Here is a 16,008-nt window from a genome sequence, read left to right on the forward strand (position 1 = left end):
AACCAATTTGAAATAATTCTGCATTTGTACGGTTATAGTATTCAAGTTTATGAAATATGTTGGACGGTATGGATTTCCCAGTTTGATGATCAATATCAGTACCGGAAACTGCATAATCGGCCGCTGGCACCAAATGATGGGGAGACTGTAGTTGCCATCTGTAACCAATACTGTCACCGGCGATATGTATTAACATAAATAGATAGCTAAACAATTTTATTAACAAAAAAAACGCATTTCATTATTATATTAGTGTACTGTATATTGTGTATCATTAATAGATTATTAGTAGTAGCTATAGATATGGTGATCACGGGTCGCATCCAAAACCAAAATATCCAAACATATAATATCAAAAATCATTTGATAAAATTTATTTGATTTAAATTAAATAATTTAAATAAAAATAACTAAAATTTATCTAATTGCAATTTTAATTATTATTATAAATATTTATTGAAACAAGATAATTTGATTTTTTGGATATTTTGATTTATATAAAATAATTTTAGATATTTTTATTTTAATTATTTAAGTTAAATTAAATTCAAATGAATTGCACTAAATGTTTTTAGATATAATATATTTGGATATTTTGAATTAGATATTATGATTTCGATATTATAAGTTTGGATATTTTTATTTTGTTAATGTTGAATTTCTATAGAAATTTATTCATGAGAAACTTTCTAGTAATTTTTTTAGGGAAATTTATTAGAAAATTTCTATTTGCTATTCTCTAAGTAAAAATAAAATAAATACAATATATAAATATATATATATATACTGTACTTATTTTTTTTATAAAACTAAATAATTACTATATTAATTATATTACTAGAATAGTAGAAAGTTAATATTTTAAAGATAATACTTTTAAAAAAATAATATTAAACAATTAATACATACTCATTGGGTGCAAATGGATGTGAATTATCACCGGCCCAACCACCGAAGCTTAAGTGAGTAAAAAAGTGTTGTCCACCAAGTTTTTGAAGTAAATCAAGATATGTTGGACTATTTTGTATCCAATAGCTCTCTATTTCTGATGAATATATGGGTGGAACTGTATTATCCCGATTCCACTCGCGTTTCAAACAACGTGTTTGATAATCAATCGATAAGTTTTGATATACTTCTCCATTTCGCACACAATATCCGTTACCGTATTGACCGCCGTAACCAAAGTCTTTCAATACACACGATTTCCACGGCTGTGCAAAATCGTTGCCGACATTCCAATAGGGAACACCTGATAAAGTGGGGTCTATTTTCCAAAGTTCCCGTTCCAGAGATATTTCGAACGCCCGGTGCCACATAAAAAAATCAACTGTCTTATGATATGACGCCCACCAACGGTTATGGAGCTCTCCTAACGCTTGAAGGCCTCCTTTTTCGTATAGTATACGAATCGCGCGGACAAACCGTTTGCGTTCATCCGGTAACAAACATTTCCAGTCTTTCCTGATGTACAATGACTTACAGGGAGGTCTCAATGGTTTAACACCCGACTCATAGTAGAACCTGTACTGTAGGTAACGCTTAACGTTATCCAACTCTTGTTGTGTCCATTGAGTCCTGAGATGACACTTACAATATATATCGTAATCGCATTTGTCTTTTAATAGGGGATTATTGTGTGATTCATATTTGTGTTCTCCTTTATTATAAAAAATTATTACAAAATTATTATTATATATTAAAAAGTAATTATATAAATAACAATTTATATTATTTGTACCTGAACAGCTAACTATCGATAGAAAAATAAATGCATATAAAAGTATGCATAAAATTAATAATATATTATTTTTATACATACTAAACAAAATAAAAGTTGTTTTATTAATAAAAATTTTTTTTTAACTTGACAGGTTTTAAATATATATTTATTTAATAAAATTAAAACATATTTTTTTATTTGTGGTTTAATAATATACTATTTTCTATATAAAATATTAATTTTTAACATTATAGTAATAAAAAAAATAATGTACATTACATTTTTGTTAATTTATTAATAACATGTTTATTACTACAGTATAATACCTGTATTACGAAGTCATCAAACGTTATAAACTTGTGTATGATTTGTTTATAAAGTTAATTAAATACAAATTATTATAACTTATATTAATTAGTAAAAATAAGCGATTAATAATTGATAATGGTTATTTTAACTATTACAAAAATTAACAACTTTTTTATTTAAATGATTTTTATTATACATTTTATAAAGAATACAAATATGCAATATTATTTTTATTCATATTAAATATAATATAGCAAATACAATATAACAGTTAAATTAATTTTGAAAATTAATTTAATTAATGAAAAATAATATTGTTTTTTTATTATATATACTGTACATATAATGTTTATTATTATTATATTGTATATTTGTTATAATAATAAAAATGTTACTTGATTTGTTATTATCAATTTATATATTATATATTTTTAATTAATATTATAGAATTAAACTATAATATATTGATAATATTGTACAGTAAAATTATGTATTTACATTTGGACTACAATATTTAGCCTGGTTCATTTGGCGAATAAATTCCCAAAATTGTGGTTGAAATGAATTAATTGGAAAGTCATAATTTGCAGCATAACGATAGTCATGTAAAACACGTCTACCATTTTCAGTTTCATTGTAACGTTGAAAGTATGGGTGCGGTTTACACGACACGGTATTACAGTTATCGGTCAGATCATCAAATGTATGGGTAAAGAAATCATATTTGCCGGAAGCTATATATGGAAAGTATGTCTGCAATAATGGTTTTGGTAATTGTTTTTGTAATTGTTTTATTTGAATCGGTACACGTGGCGGCTCATTGCGCATCAAACGGTTTATCGGATCAATCATACTGTCGTAAACATAGCAAACATCTCCGAAACCAATTTGAAATAATTCTGCATTTGTACGGTTATAGTATTCAATTTTATGAAATATGTTGGACGGTTGGGCTTTTCCAGTTTCATGGTCAACATTAACACTGGGCGGCTCAGTATAACCGGCCACCGGGACCAGATGATCGGGCGCTTGTAGTTGCCATTTGTATCCGATACCGTCACCGGCGATATGTATTAACATAAATAGATAGCTAAACAATGTTTGTCGACAAATCAATGTAATATTAGTTAATTATATAATCAATACGTAGATTACTAGATATAGTGTATTTTTTATAAATTTACTGATTTAATTACATTATAGTATGAATTATGAATACTATAATTATTGTTTTAAATAATCATTATTAAAAATAATTAAATGTTTTTTATGGTAATTATCTAATCAATTTTACTTATTAAAAAGTGTATTATTTTTATATTAAAATTTTTAACAGCATCAAAGATGATTGCATTTGCTGTTAAGACTATACGTAAAGTTTTAGTTACTATACTTTTTATACATGCTTTAGTTTTTAGATAAGCATACCATACACTGTATAAAGTACTGCTAATACAGTATTACTACAATGTTTATAAGATATAAAACTTAATACATACTCATTAGGTGCAAATGTATGTGAATTATCACCGGCCCAACCACCGAAGCTTAAGTGAGTAAAAAAGTGTTGTCCACTCAATTTGGTTATAAACGATAGATATGTTGGACTCGTTTGAAGCCAATAGGTCTCTAATTCTGATGAATATATGGGTGAAACGGTATTATCCCGATTCCACTCACGTTTCAAACAACGTGTTTGATAATCAATCGATAAGTTTTGATATACTTCTCCATTTCGCACACAATATCCGTTACCGTATTGCCCGCCGTAACCAAAGTCTTTCAATACACACGATTTCCACGGCTGTGCAAAATCGTTGCCAACATTCCAATAGGGAACACCTGATAAAGTGGGGTCTATTTTCCAAAGTTCCCGTTCCAGAGATATTTCGAACGCCCGGTGCCATATAAAAAAATCAGGTGATTTATGATATGCCGCCCACCAACGGTTATGGAGCTCTCCTAACGCTTGAAGGCCTCCTTTTTCGTATAGTATACGAATCGCGAGGACAAACCGTTTGCGTTCATCCGGTAATAAACATTTCCAGTCTTTCCTGATGTACAATGACTTACAGGGAGGTCTCAATGGTTTAACACCCGACTCATAGTAGAACCTGTACTGTAGGTAACGCTTAACGTTATCCAACTCTTGTTGTGTCCATTGAGTCTTGTGATGACACTTACAATATATATCGTAATCGCATTTGTCTTTTAATAATGGATTATTGTGGATATGATTATGGATCCATATTTGTGTTTTTCATCTTTATTATAAAAAGTAAAATCAATATTATCGTATACCATATAATATAATTGTAATGAAATTACATAATATTAAAAATTATAATACTTTATATTTCTAATACCTAAACTGCTAACAATCGAAAACAAACTATAAGCAAATATAATTATGCAAAAATTTATTATAATAGTATTTTTGTACATATTAAAGGCAGCATTTAGTTTTTATGTTATCAAAAAAATTGTAAGTTAAAGAAATTTAAAAAATTATTTAATAAAATATTACAACATATTTTTCTATTTCTGATGTAATCATTATTATCATTATTATTTATTGCCATTATAAAACTTATAAACATTTGTTTTTTTATATTTAATAACATAATTATTACTATTAATTTATTAGTACTATATATATATATATATATTGAAAGGTCATCAAACGTTGTTGTTGTGCCAAATGTTTATACTAATGCCAAATATTAAATCCTGGTAATTTACAGATAAACTTTATATTTTATAGCAATTATATTGTCTATTTTTATGTTTAACAAATGTTTTTTATATAATAATTTATCAAACATATAATATTATTCATAATAACTATAAAATGAAATTTTTTTTGTATTCCAAAATTTTGTACATTTTATCGAAATTTACATAATTTAATTGAAAAACTATTAAACAAAATGCTTCTGAACATATTTATACTGTTATAAAATAAATTACAGTTATTAATTAAATTAAAACTTCAAGATAACAACAAAATATATTATTAGTTTTTCAAAAAAAATAAAATATTATGTTTTATATTCTGTCAATTGTAATAACGGTTTAGTTAATTTTTTATTGTTTGTCTCATTTAATTTCATCATCTGTATAACCTGTTTTTTAAAAATAAAATTTAAATAAATAAACTATCAAGTATAGTTTAATAAGATTAAATAAATAAATATAGTTTATTTTAAGTCGATTTTTCGATGTCTTGTTGTTCAGTAACCATAACACTACCCCTCGGTATTATTTTACGTACCGTACGCTTGATATGTGAGTGAACCTACAATTGTTGTGTTCAAACATTTAGTTAATCTTTAATTAAAAACTAATTCATAAATAATTATAACAATTATAATTTTTTTTTTAATTACTTCTCCGTTAAGAAAACAAAATATTGTCGTAACGATAGTGCCCTGAAGTGCCTCAATGATTGTCTGAATGTATTTGGCCACAAACATACCGGTGCTGCACGTATTGAACGGGTCGACATCTACCACATAGAACGTATACTGTATGCCAAACACCGGTAACAATATGAGCGACGCCCGCAGTCCGGCCCGAAAATGGTCGGGCGATGACCGAAGTTTCATAATTAGTACGCGTATCACATTTAACAATAATACGGCATTTAACTAAATCGATGTATATATATATATAATAACAGAATATTATAAATTGTAATTAATTTCTCTAATTTAAAATTTAAAATGTTTACTTACAAATATACAACATAGAGGCAAAATGTCCCAGATCAATTCAGGATAGAGCATCGGCTGAGTCCAACAGTCTTTATCGTACGATTCCAGTGAGTGTACTATTACATAGGGTATCATCACAAGTAACGGTGCGACCCAACCAAACAGATAATAAAATACTGGTCGACGCTCGTCGGCAAACGTTACGACAATCATACGGTGCAGATATGCGCCCTCATTCAACATCCAACAATAGTTTGTCAATCGGGAAAACTTCATCAGTATTGTCAGTGCTCGACACCATTTAGTACTGTCAAACATAAGTTTTAATTAATGTTATAATTTATAATTAAAATTTAATGTAAACATACTTTTCGTTGACATTGAATCGTAAATCGTAAAAACTTTCGCGTATCAAATAATTAAACAATAAGGTAAATGTGCATGTTAAAATTATTGAACAAAAAAAGTTCAAATGAATTTGCACGCGCAACACGTGATACTGTTTGTAGACAATAAATATGATTATACCAATCAAACTGGTGATCAACGATAAAAACAATATGCCGTTTGACACTTGATTTATTTGCTGTCTTTTAGTGGTTTCCGGTCGACTGCATCTGTTATAAATAGTGTCCTCGTCTTCATAGTAACCAGACTTCGGGTCGTTTTCATTGTTGAGCAACCATTTGACAGCCCACGTGCCGTTTGACAGACAATGTTTTACTGCCTTTTCTTTGCTACAATCGGTGGGCGTATAGCCCAACACTGCGTGAGACATTCCTGGACACGTTTGTCGCTGGACAGTGTCCGGCGCAGCCGAGTCCCAGCACATCCAACCGTCCCATTTGGCCGGACATCGCTTAAGGTGTGGTCGAGTAACGGCTTCGCGGGCGGCGATTGCCAATTGTTTTCTGCAACAGATCCGAGCGTCAGAACAACAGTCGAGAAATAAGTTCTGTATTTTTAATTTGTATTAATAATAACAAAAATAACTGTTAATAAAAATAAATTATAACTTTTAATAATTTATAAAAATAATTTGTTTTATTAGCACATCTATAATAGATTAATAGTCTTTAAATTACAATATAGTTTATCAATTAAAAAAATAGTGATAAAAGTATAAGTAATAAATAATAATAAAGAGATTCTTGTTTAAAAAGATAATGTTTTGCTTTTATATTTAATAAAATAAAATAGATTTTTAATTACATTAATTATTTAAAAAGACAAACCATATAAAATTTAGATTGAAATTGTTGTAAAAAATAATCATCATCATAATTATCAATGTCCAATTCATTATAATCAATTAGTACACAATTTGAATGACTCATATAATCATCATAATAGCATATTTTAACTGGGTCATAAATTACATATATTTGGGGCGTAACCCAGCTATCATTTTTCCAGGCGGTACTAATTTTAGACATATCCCAATAGCAATGGGCACACATGGCATTAGTATAGTTGTCCAATGTTTTGAAATCACATTGCTCATTTGTTTTCTTATCGTATATATTGTGTTTACAATAAAACTCACCAAACGTTGATTTTATCAAATTAATCAAAATTAAACTAGCTACAAATTTTATAAACATTTTATATTTATAACATTTATTTATTTGTTATTTAGATTGTTTATGACATACAATGCATAAAAAATCTAAACATATATTTCTAACTAAACTCAGTAATATTAATAACTTAATTAAATAATTATTTACATTTATTACATGTCTTTCAATAGATATGTATATTAATATACAGTATATTAAGTTTGAGATAATGTGGTATTAAATGATAAATGTTGAGTGTTTAATAATAATAATATAATGTTTTAAATTACAAAATAATGATTATTTAATAATAAGATCAAACAACATAACTAAATTAATTATAAGTAATTGATAAGCAATATGTTAGCGACCCTTATTAACTAAAACTTAATATTAGAAAATAGTTAGAAAAACAAAAAATGGCAACAAACAAACAAACAAACAAACAAACAAACAAATAAACAAATAAATAAAATCAAAACATACCATGTAAAATTTTGAACGAAATTGTCGCAAAAATATATTTGTATCAATATTATGATCTAGGTCATTGACAATTTTTGTATAATTAAATTCATAATCGCAATTTGCATGACGCTTCTCTATGTTAACAAAACACATTCTAACTGTATTTGGCCACCAAATGGGTCTCATTTCCAAATTAACAATTGTATCGTTACGCCAAGCATCGGGAACACCGGCCATATACCAATAGCACCGGGCACACATGGCATCGGTAAAATTGTCCAATGATTTAAAATTAATATCCTCATTGGTATGCAAATCGACAACATTGCTCATACAGTGAAATGTTTGTACATTACAAACAAAATATACTAAAACTGTTAATATATAAATAATAAATACATAATTAGAAAACATATTATTATGATTTAATTAGTTTTTTTAGTGAAATTATTTATTAAATAATTGTATTATATTTTTGATTTTTTAAAATCAATATAATCGTGGATTTCCTTAACCACTGTAATAAACAAAAATATTTTATCATTATTGTTGTATTAATTACTAGTATTATTGTTTATTAATAATATTACTGTAGTAATAAAGCTATTATTGTATTAAAAACTATGATTAAATTATTTCCCACAGGGAGCTTCAATAATTTTTTATTAATTATCAATTAATAGTTTAACAATATAATTACATTTGTATTTAAGATATTACATTGGTGATTACTTTTTTGCTTAATCTAATCATTAGAAATGTTTTTAAGCAAAAATATATGAATTGATTATAAATTAGTGTTTTGTGAACAGTATTTTTTTAAACTATTGTAGTCAGGCTGTGTTATTATTATTATTATTATTACCTTGGTAATTGGTTTATTTATTTTATGATACATTTAAAATTCATTAAAAATCAGAAATAACTATCAAAATTAATATTAAATCTTTTCATTTTTTTTATTTATTTAAATGAAAAATGAAAATTATGTAAAATATTTATTGTTAACAAAGCAAACATTTCAAAAAGTCTCTAATAATCAAATATTATTTTATTATACTGGTATATCATTTTCAAACTTTAAAAATTTTGATAACTATAACTAATTATCTGTCACTTTTTTAAAAGCTATTTCTTTAAAAATTTTATAAATTATTAAACATTATTGACATTAAAAACATTTTATATTTACACTCTAACATATGCATATTATTTGATACACTTATATAAAATATAAAGTATATAAATATATAAAATTGCAAAAAAATAAGTTATTCTATAGTTATAACTTTTACACTAATATTGATATCGATTATTTAAAAAAATGTATAACTTTATGATTTTAACAATAATTTTTCTATCATCTATTTTACAATATCATTGCAAACAATACTATCACTCTATAACTGATCCAGTTATACAACAAAAAGTTTGCGATCCAAATATAATTAGCTCGGACAAATTAATACAAATTCAAAAATGTTTTAAAGATAATGAAAATAAATTCATGGACAGTTATAATAAGGTATGTTATAAAAAACTTGATTTTAATTTTAATATTAAATATCTTTAACTAGAAAAAAATATTTGAGTATAAATTTTAATACAAATTTTTTTTTGTTTGAAGATATCTACAAATATTCAATTATCATGTATTACAAAACTAAATAATTTAATTGGAAAATATAAGAAAATTAGTAATAATAATGAAAAATATCAAATGTTATTTGTATGTAATAGAGATCAGACTTATCAATGTTATAGTGAGGGTATGTCCGATAGCCGAGTGCGCGAAAGTTTGATCACTTTATATACAAACTATTTAAATCAAGTAAATTAATTATTTTAATTATTTATGTATAAAATATATGACAAATCTAATTGAAAATTATAATATAATAATTTATTTATTCATTTATTTACAGGATAACTGTTACAAACAAATTTTAAATATAGTCTAAAAATAAAATGTTTATTCAAAAAATATATATAATTTCTTATTAATTATTATTTTTTAAATTTATATATAATATACTAATCCTATCTAAAATATTATATTAAATAAATAAAAAATATTTAACAGTTTAAGGAGATATTGATTTAATTTAATCTATATAATAAAAAATCAATTATAAATTGAAATTTAATAATAATAAACTTTTAATGTAATAATATTATTGCTAGATGGCATACTGTAGTTAACAGTTTTAATACTAATTTATTATATGTATTGTCTTATACAGTATATTATTATGTTATATAATAAATACTTTAATAATATTGCATCATGATAATGTAATAATATTTATCCTAATGTATATATCCATTATATCATCAATTATTATTAAAATAAATCTAAATATTATTATAATTATATTAAAATAATGCTTTTGACCCGAAAAATTAATAAATAATTTACATTGAAATTTAAACAATAAATTTTCTAAAATAATAAGTAGTTGTCTACTTATTTGAACATATATAGCAAATAATAGATAAACATATAAATTGTTAAATGCAAACTGTTTTGTTTAAAGTAATGTAAAATGTTTGATATATAAGCAATGGTTGATATGATATAACTTGTGGTACATCATTGCTCACCAACTCGTTATTAGCGAGTTTAGCAAATCTAATGTTTGAAATGTTCACAAACCTAACGGTGAGCACTGTAATGGTGTATCACTTTTTTTTAGGGGGGGGGGGACCTAATACTGTATGATTATTTTTTAAAAAAATGTTAGTTTATTGTCATAATTTTTGCAAATATTTAATAAATTATTGTATTTTCGTTTAATTGAAACTTTTTAATTGTTTAAGTATTTCAATATATTATTTATTAATAATGTATTCCAAAAATATATAAATTATTTTTCTATTAAATTAAATAACAATTATATAGACTTTTTTAACTAACTTTATTTATTCATAGAATAATTATTATAAACAAAGTTTAAATGTAGTCTAAAAAGCAAACTGTTTGTTCAAAAAAGTATACAATTCCTTATGAATTATTATTATTATTAATTTATAATCTTTTTTTAAATACTTGTCATGAAATACATTAAAAATTGGTAAAAATATTAATTTTAAATTACAAAAGTACTATCTATAATATTAGTTTTAAACAAATAAAAAGTATTTATCAATTTAAGGAAATGATGATCTAATTTAATGTCAAAATAAAAAAAACTAAATTTATTATTTAATTATAATAAACTTTTTTTTATTATTAATAATGTTACTGATAGATGGCATACTGTAATAAACATTGACAAAAATAAGTATTATTAATAATATTTAATACTTAAATAAATTGCATCATGATAATGCAATAATATTTATCCTAATGTTCAGTATATATCTATTGTCTCAGCAGTAATTGCTAAAGTATATTTTTGTAATAACTAATATAATAATAATCTAAATTATAATATTATTTAAATAGAGTTTTTAACAAAAAAATTAAGAAAATAATTTACATTAAAATCTTAACAATAAATTTTCTAAAATAGTAAGTAGTTGTCTACTTATTTGAATATGTATAGCAAATAATAGAAAAACATACAAATTGTTAAATGAAAACTGTTTTGTTTAAATTGATGTAAAATGTTTGATATATAAGCAATGGTTGATATGATATAACTTGTGGTACATCATTGCTCACCAACTCGTTATTAGCGAGTTTAGCAAATCTAATGTTTGAATAGTTACACAAACCTAAAGGTGAGCACTTTAATGGTGTATCACTTTTTTTGGAGACATAATATGATTATTTAAAAAATACTTAAATACTTTTTTTGAAAAAAATAATTGTATTTATTTTCATTTTAAACTTTTTTTTGTTTAAATATATCACTAATTTATTTAATAACTGATTGTATGCTCTTATTAAAAAACTTTATAAAAACTATTCAGATATTTATTTAGATTTATTGTTTTTTAAATCATTTAATAATTTTTGTCAAATTATTTCACCAATATTATTGAAATTTCATTTATTTACGGTACAACAATATATTGTAAAGTTTTAAAATAATTATTGAATTACATATTATTTAAATATTAATTTAAACTAACAAACTAAAACTTATAGCTATATTAAATATATTTTATTTTTCAATATAAATTCACTGTAGGGGTTATTAAATTATCTCAAATTAATAATTTATTATTATTAATGTTTTCAATGTAACTTTACACTTAACTTAGTATTTGGTGATATTTTTTAAGTGCAAATAAATATACTATTTATGAATATAAAAGTATTTTATTGTTAGTTTTTGTATTTTTAATGCATTGTATTTGTATTTAGTAGACAAAATTGTACAGGTACATTAATTATGATAATAATTATAATTTATCAAGTTAACTTTGAGTGTATAATTAGAACAAATCGTATATATGTTACATATTTAAGTTATAAAAATTAAATAAAGGTTTTTATTTGATATTAAAATAAGAATTATAAAATAAAATTATATAAAAATATCATTACTTAATTGATTAACTAAATACTTAGTAATATAATGTTAAAACTGTCAATAATTCCTATTTTATTTGTAACATATTTTAGCATTTGTAATGCTAGAACTGTTAAGCTTAATATAATCAAAAACAATGATGACCTGTATCAATTTGATTGTCAATGGAAAGCTAATAGTGTGGATACCGTGACTAATGTGACAATTGTACGTCAATTTAATCCAATGATGATGAAAATATTCTACTTTATTGATAACAATACTAAATCATGTATGTTGTTAACTATAATATTGTTTGTCAATTGATAAAATATTTATTTAGTTAGTTTTAAAAATTAATAACATTATTATTATTATAATTTAAGCTAATGGTAAATTTATAAGCGATTCAATACCCGATGTTATAACTGATATTAAAATAACTGGTCCAGCTCAATTCACTGTACTCAAAACTGGTTCCTATTTCTATGGTCCGTATTGGTGTCAGGTAGAATTTAATGGAAACCAGCGTGATAAAATTGCCAGTGCATATTATATCAAAAATTAAATAATTGATATTTAATAAGTAATTATTTAACATTTGTATTAATCAATTAAAATAAATTTTTAATTTTATTACAAAAATTAATATTTATTTATATAAAGTTTCCTCTTTATAATTCAATAAAAAAAACTATTGTTTTAAACAAATTTGCAAAAAATATAATTTATTTTATTTTTTAATCATACTGTCTAATTTTTTTTAAATATTAAAAAGTATTAAATAAATGTAAACTTACTTTTTCTACGAATAATCTAAATATATTTACTAATTGATAAATATTGTAATTTGTAAAACAAACATTTGTTAATAACTTTATTTTGTATATCTAAGTAATAAAAATAAACTAATAATAAACTAGTAATAAAAAAGTAATAGTTCATACAAAATCAAATATTGAAATTAATTAAATGTGTATTTTTATAATAAAATATTTTTAAATTCTCAATCATAATTTTTAAAATTATAAAAAACATTATGCATTATGTAAAGTATAATTTTATTATTATATAATAAGTCAATAATGTAATAATTTAATAATTGATATAAATAATTCAATAATTAAGAATTAAATATATTATTAACTTAATATATACTACTCATTTTTAAAAATTTACTAAATGCCAATTTTAATTAAATAACTATATAAATGTAATTATTTTCATGAAATTAAACTATTTATCATAAAAAATAATATACACTACTTTATAACTAATGATAGAACATTATAAAATAACTACTTTAAGGACATTATTATATTATCAATTAATATTGATAACAAATTTTTTATTTTTGTATTTTATCGTTAATTGTATTAACAGTATCTCAACAAATAATTATATTTTATGTATTAATACAAAATAATTATTATTAAATTTCAATTTCAATGTTATATTTCAAGTTAATCATATAATAATTAAATATTCAAATAAATAAACATTTTTATATTTCTATAATTAACTATTTATTAAAATGCTATAAATTAAAATTATTATAGAGCATAAAATATATTTAATATAAAAACTATATGTTTATTATTTATTATTATCAAAACGAGCTATTTATCAATATTTTAATTAAACAATACAACGAATACATAAGTTTATTATTATTATATTTTACAGTTAAGTTCATTGCTTATCATTATAATTGTTCTCAATAATAATAAACTAATAATCAATTATTGATTAAAAAAATCTTTATCAATAAATATGTAATGATTATCAATGATAAAGTACACAAAAATTGTATATAAATAAGTCGTAAAAATTTAATTAATTAATTGTATCAAAATACTAATAATAAAAAATAATTAAAAAAATATTTTTTTTAAATAATTGATAAATATTTTTTAAATATTGCTAAAAGATGAAATATTTAATTTTATTTGCTGTATTTATTATTGGTAATAATAATAATAATTTTTTAGTATATTTTTTAATTACAACTTTTTATATGACATTTTATAATAGGTGCCAACTGTATGTCCATTGGTGTGAATAATGACAATGATTTTGACGATAAAAAGCCGATCGATAAACAAGAATTGTTAGACACTATTCATACTAAAAGTCAACGATACGGATATATGGCTGTTATGTATCGTATGGACGGTTGGCCAGAATATGCAGACATTTGCAGTCAGTGTCAAAAACAAGTGGATGAACTGTATGAACGCACCGAAAAAGCTACCGAACCTAAAGAGTTGAAACAATTGGCCAAAAGTTATAAAAATTTGGTGAAAAAGACTGACAAACAGTGCCGCTAATCAAATGATAAAAACTAACATTTAATATAAATAAATGATTATAATTAGAAATTTACAGTATATTTAAAATTATGAATTATGTTGATTTACAAAAGTTAACTATAGAGTAATAAACTAATGTATTTTTAAATTTTAAATCAATAAAATAAATATACAGCTGTTTAATTGTAAAAATTATTTTAGTTTGTATTTGTTTATAATGTCCTACAAATATATACAATCATATAATATTAATACATACAAAAAATAAAGTTTATAATAATGATTTAACTTAAAAATTATAATGAATTATTACCAATAAAAAAATTACAAAACATTATAGTGTAACTGTATTATATCATTATATTGATAATGTAATTATACATTGCTTTACAGATTTTATTAGAAGTAAATAATATATAAAATAATTAAGTTAATTTCAATAATTTCTTATTAGTTTCAATTGTTTATTAAATAAAAATTAATAATATAATTTTTATTTTAATCTACATGTTGGCAATTAAAAATTATTTTTAATATAAAATTAATTATATGTGTTTAGTAATATTCAATCATCAATCCTGTTTGTAAAAATAAATGTTTCATAAATTTATCTAAAAATAAGTATTACGTATATTATTAAATATGTTGCATAATATAAATGTAATACATGTGATTAATACATGTACAGTATTTTATGATAATACAATATTTTTATACATCAACATAAACACTGTATTACTATATTTACTTTATTATTGTTATTAGTTATTATAGCACAACTAAATTCAAGTAAAATATCATTTTATATACACATTTTGTTTTTAATTTAATTAAGTGTCAATTGTTTAAAGTAACAAAATGAATACTAATAATAGTGATGCAGGTGGTTTAAATAATAATAATAATAATGACCTAGCAACAAATAAACAGTCACTGTTGGACAAAATAAAAGTTAAAAGTGACAGATACTCATATCAAGCGGTTATGTTTCGATTGGATGCATGGCCTGAATATTCAACAATATGTAGTCAATGTAAACAAAAAGTATTGGCTTATTGGGAACCTACTGAAAAAGCTACCAGTCCCATACAATTAAAACAATTGGAAACAAGTTTCAATAATTTGGTTAAAGAACTTGACAAACAGTGTCGATAATAATTAAACAGATTATTATCATTATTTATTTAATGTTTCTAAATTTATCTATAATAATTTTGTCTTAAATATATATATAATTATTCATAATTTATTCTAAATGATTATTATATGGTATACAGTATATATTTAAATTTTATAATTATACATTAAATTTTAATAATTAATATAACTAATTGATTTAAATAAAATATATTAATAAATCTGCACAATGTTAATAAATTATTTAAAAATTAAATATTTGTAGAAAATTAACTTAATATTTAGAATTATACAATTATATTTTTACTTTTTAATACA

The 16,008-nt window shown here is 22.7% G+C and overlaps 1 protein-coding gene across 1 annotated transcript; it reads right to left on the reverse strand.

Moving 5' to 3' along the window:
* Nucleotides 1–5,200: 5,200 nt before the first annotated feature.
* On the reverse strand, nucleotides 5,201–8,111 carry LOC128960139 (corticotropin-releasing factor receptor 1-like). The gene is made up of 5 exons (XM_054306211.1): nucleotides 7,797–8,111; nucleotides 6,117–6,703; nucleotides 5,770–6,055; nucleotides 5,422–5,682; nucleotides 5,201–5,330 (listed from the first exon to the last, which is right to left on the reverse strand). Exons 1-5 carry the CDS (start codon nucleotides 8,109–8,111, stop codon nucleotides 5,238–5,240), a joined length of 1,542 nt encoding a protein of 513 aa, XP_054162186.1. The 3' UTR covers nucleotides 5,201–5,237.
* Nucleotides 8,112–16,008: the final 7,897 nt, after the last annotated feature.

The sequence above is a fragment of the Oppia nitens genome, unplaced genomic scaffold (assembly GCF_028296485.1).
Source record: "Oppia nitens isolate AA-2021 unplaced genomic scaffold, nextdenovo-longstitch-racon4-pilon3 scaffold4_pilon_pilon_pilon, whole genome shotgun sequence".
NCBI classification, from domain to species: Eukaryota; Metazoa; Arthropoda; class Arachnida; order Sarcoptiformes; family Oppiidae; genus Oppia; species Oppia nitens.

What these genes read in the sequence shown, in the direction of transcription:
- LOC128960139 (XM_054306211.1), bottom strand. Translation starts at nt 8,111, where the DNA reads ATGAGCAATGTTGTCGATTTGCATACCAATGAGGATATTAATTTTAAA. An exon ending in TGCCTCTATGTTGTATATTT is followed by an intron (nt 5,683 to 5,769) that starts GTAAGTAAACAT and finishes ACATCGATTTAG; the next exon opens with TTAAATGCCGTATTATTGTT. An exon ending in TTTGTTTTCTTAACGGAGAA is followed by an intron (nt 5,331 to 5,421) that starts GTAATTAAAAAA and finishes CAACAATTGTAG; the next exon opens with GTTCACTCACATATCAAGCG.